We start from the raw sequence: 1,485 nt of genomic DNA on the forward strand, positions 1-1,485 counted from the left end.
CTGCCCCCTTCAGCCACGGAGAGTGCAGCCCCCCCCAGCACGTCCTCCCCCGGCCCCGACCCCGCGCGCTTCTCCGCGGCTGCCAAATAAAACACGGCACTTACTGCGTGGCTCCCGGGGCCCGTCCACGGTCACCTTAATGGCTCGGGGATAGGTAGCAACTTGGGTGGGGGTGGTGAACACGGTGATTGTCCGGGTAAAGCTTTTTCCTGAGGAGGGTTGGGAGAAAAAAAGACAGAAAACAGGAGAAATGAGGATATGCGCATGGGTTCGGCTCTCGCGGGAGCGAAAGGCTCCTGCTGGAGCAAGCTCAGACACAAATATCCACATCCACCGAGCTCCAGCACACACATCATTTAATTTTATGAGACATTATTGCCGAGACACAAAGCTCGGCCGGCTCCCGCTGGGGTTGAGCTGGCTGCAGCAGAGAGAGGCTTGGACCTGGTTCAGAGCGGGAGCCAGGACCTTCCTGGATGGAAAAGTGACTTGTCCCCCCTCCCCTGCCCTGTCCCCATACCGACCCCTCCACCCACTGCAGCTTCCTGGTGCCTTCCCTCTCAGATGCTTCCCCTTTTCCCATGGGAATCTGGCCCTGAAACGCAGCGCTGGACACAGGATCCCTTCTGTGAGGGGTGGATTTGGGTCCCGAAGCCCATGGATGCTCCTGCAGAAACAAGCTTGTGAGGTGGCATCCGTCTGCAGGGAATGGGTGCTGGTGCTTGTGGGGGAGTCCTGGTGGCTTTGGCCCAGCGGATGCACCCACACAGGGATGTTTGGAGGGGAGCTGTGCCAGGCTCTTGGCTGTATGGGGACTAAGGCCAGAAACTGGAAACTGCAAAATGGGAACTGAATCCAGCCAGCTTTGGCCACCAGAAGTGGACACCAGACAGCCGGCTGTGGGGACTGTCCCCTGTCCCAGCCCTGACCAGAGAGCAGGAACTCGCTGCTGGAAAGAACAGATACCATCATAGGGGCTTTTGGGCATGTGTTGGAAGCACCAAACTTGTCATCCTTTTGAGCAAAGCAGTGAAAAGCTCTTGCTAGCTCAATATTGTAAGAACACAACCCTTGTGCTGGCAGAACAGGTTTCCATCTGTAGCCCAAAAATGCTTTTGGCATCACAGAGGGTGTTATCACCCCTGCACCCATATGCCACCCTGCTGTCCCCGCCCAGCACCCACCCTGATCCTAACCCCAGTCACCTCCTGCAGCCTTGGCATCCCCATCCTGGACTCTCTGCCCTCTCCTTGCCCAGTCTCAGCTGCCATCATCCACTCGATGTCCAGCCAACGGGTAGGCTGTGGGAGAGCAGAGGCCCTTCCCAAGGAGAAGGGCACCAAAGAGCCTCTGCTCTCCCACAGCCTTCCCCGATTCAGGATTCCCTTGGGTAAAGCAGAGAGGTTGCACATGCAGGGGAGCAAACCACTCTAAGCAACCTCCCAAGAGCAATTCCCATGGGATTTCAGAGATATTGAGCATTTC

At 57.3% G+C, this 1,485-nt stretch overlaps 1 protein-coding gene across 1 annotated transcript in view; it reads right to left on the reverse strand.

Moving 5' to 3' along the window:
- LOC103770766 (runt-related transcription factor 3-like) overlaps positions 1-1,485 on the reverse strand; it is a gene marked incomplete at both ends in the record, with an annotated part of 22,988 nt that overhangs the window by 17,893 nt on the left and 3,610 nt on the right. Inside the window, one exon of the mRNA XM_008938042.1 lies at positions 105-209. Coding sequence (XP_008936290.1) covers positions 105-209 — 105 coding nt within the window. The remainder of the gene's footprint in view (positions 1-104; positions 210-1,485) is intronic.

This window comes from Merops nubicus, unplaced genomic scaffold (assembly GCF_000691845.1).
Source record: "Merops nubicus isolate BGI_N331 unplaced genomic scaffold, ASM69184v1 scaffold35413, whole genome shotgun sequence".
Classification (NCBI taxonomy): domain Eukaryota; kingdom Metazoa; phylum Chordata; class Aves; order Coraciiformes; family Meropidae; genus Merops; species Merops nubicus.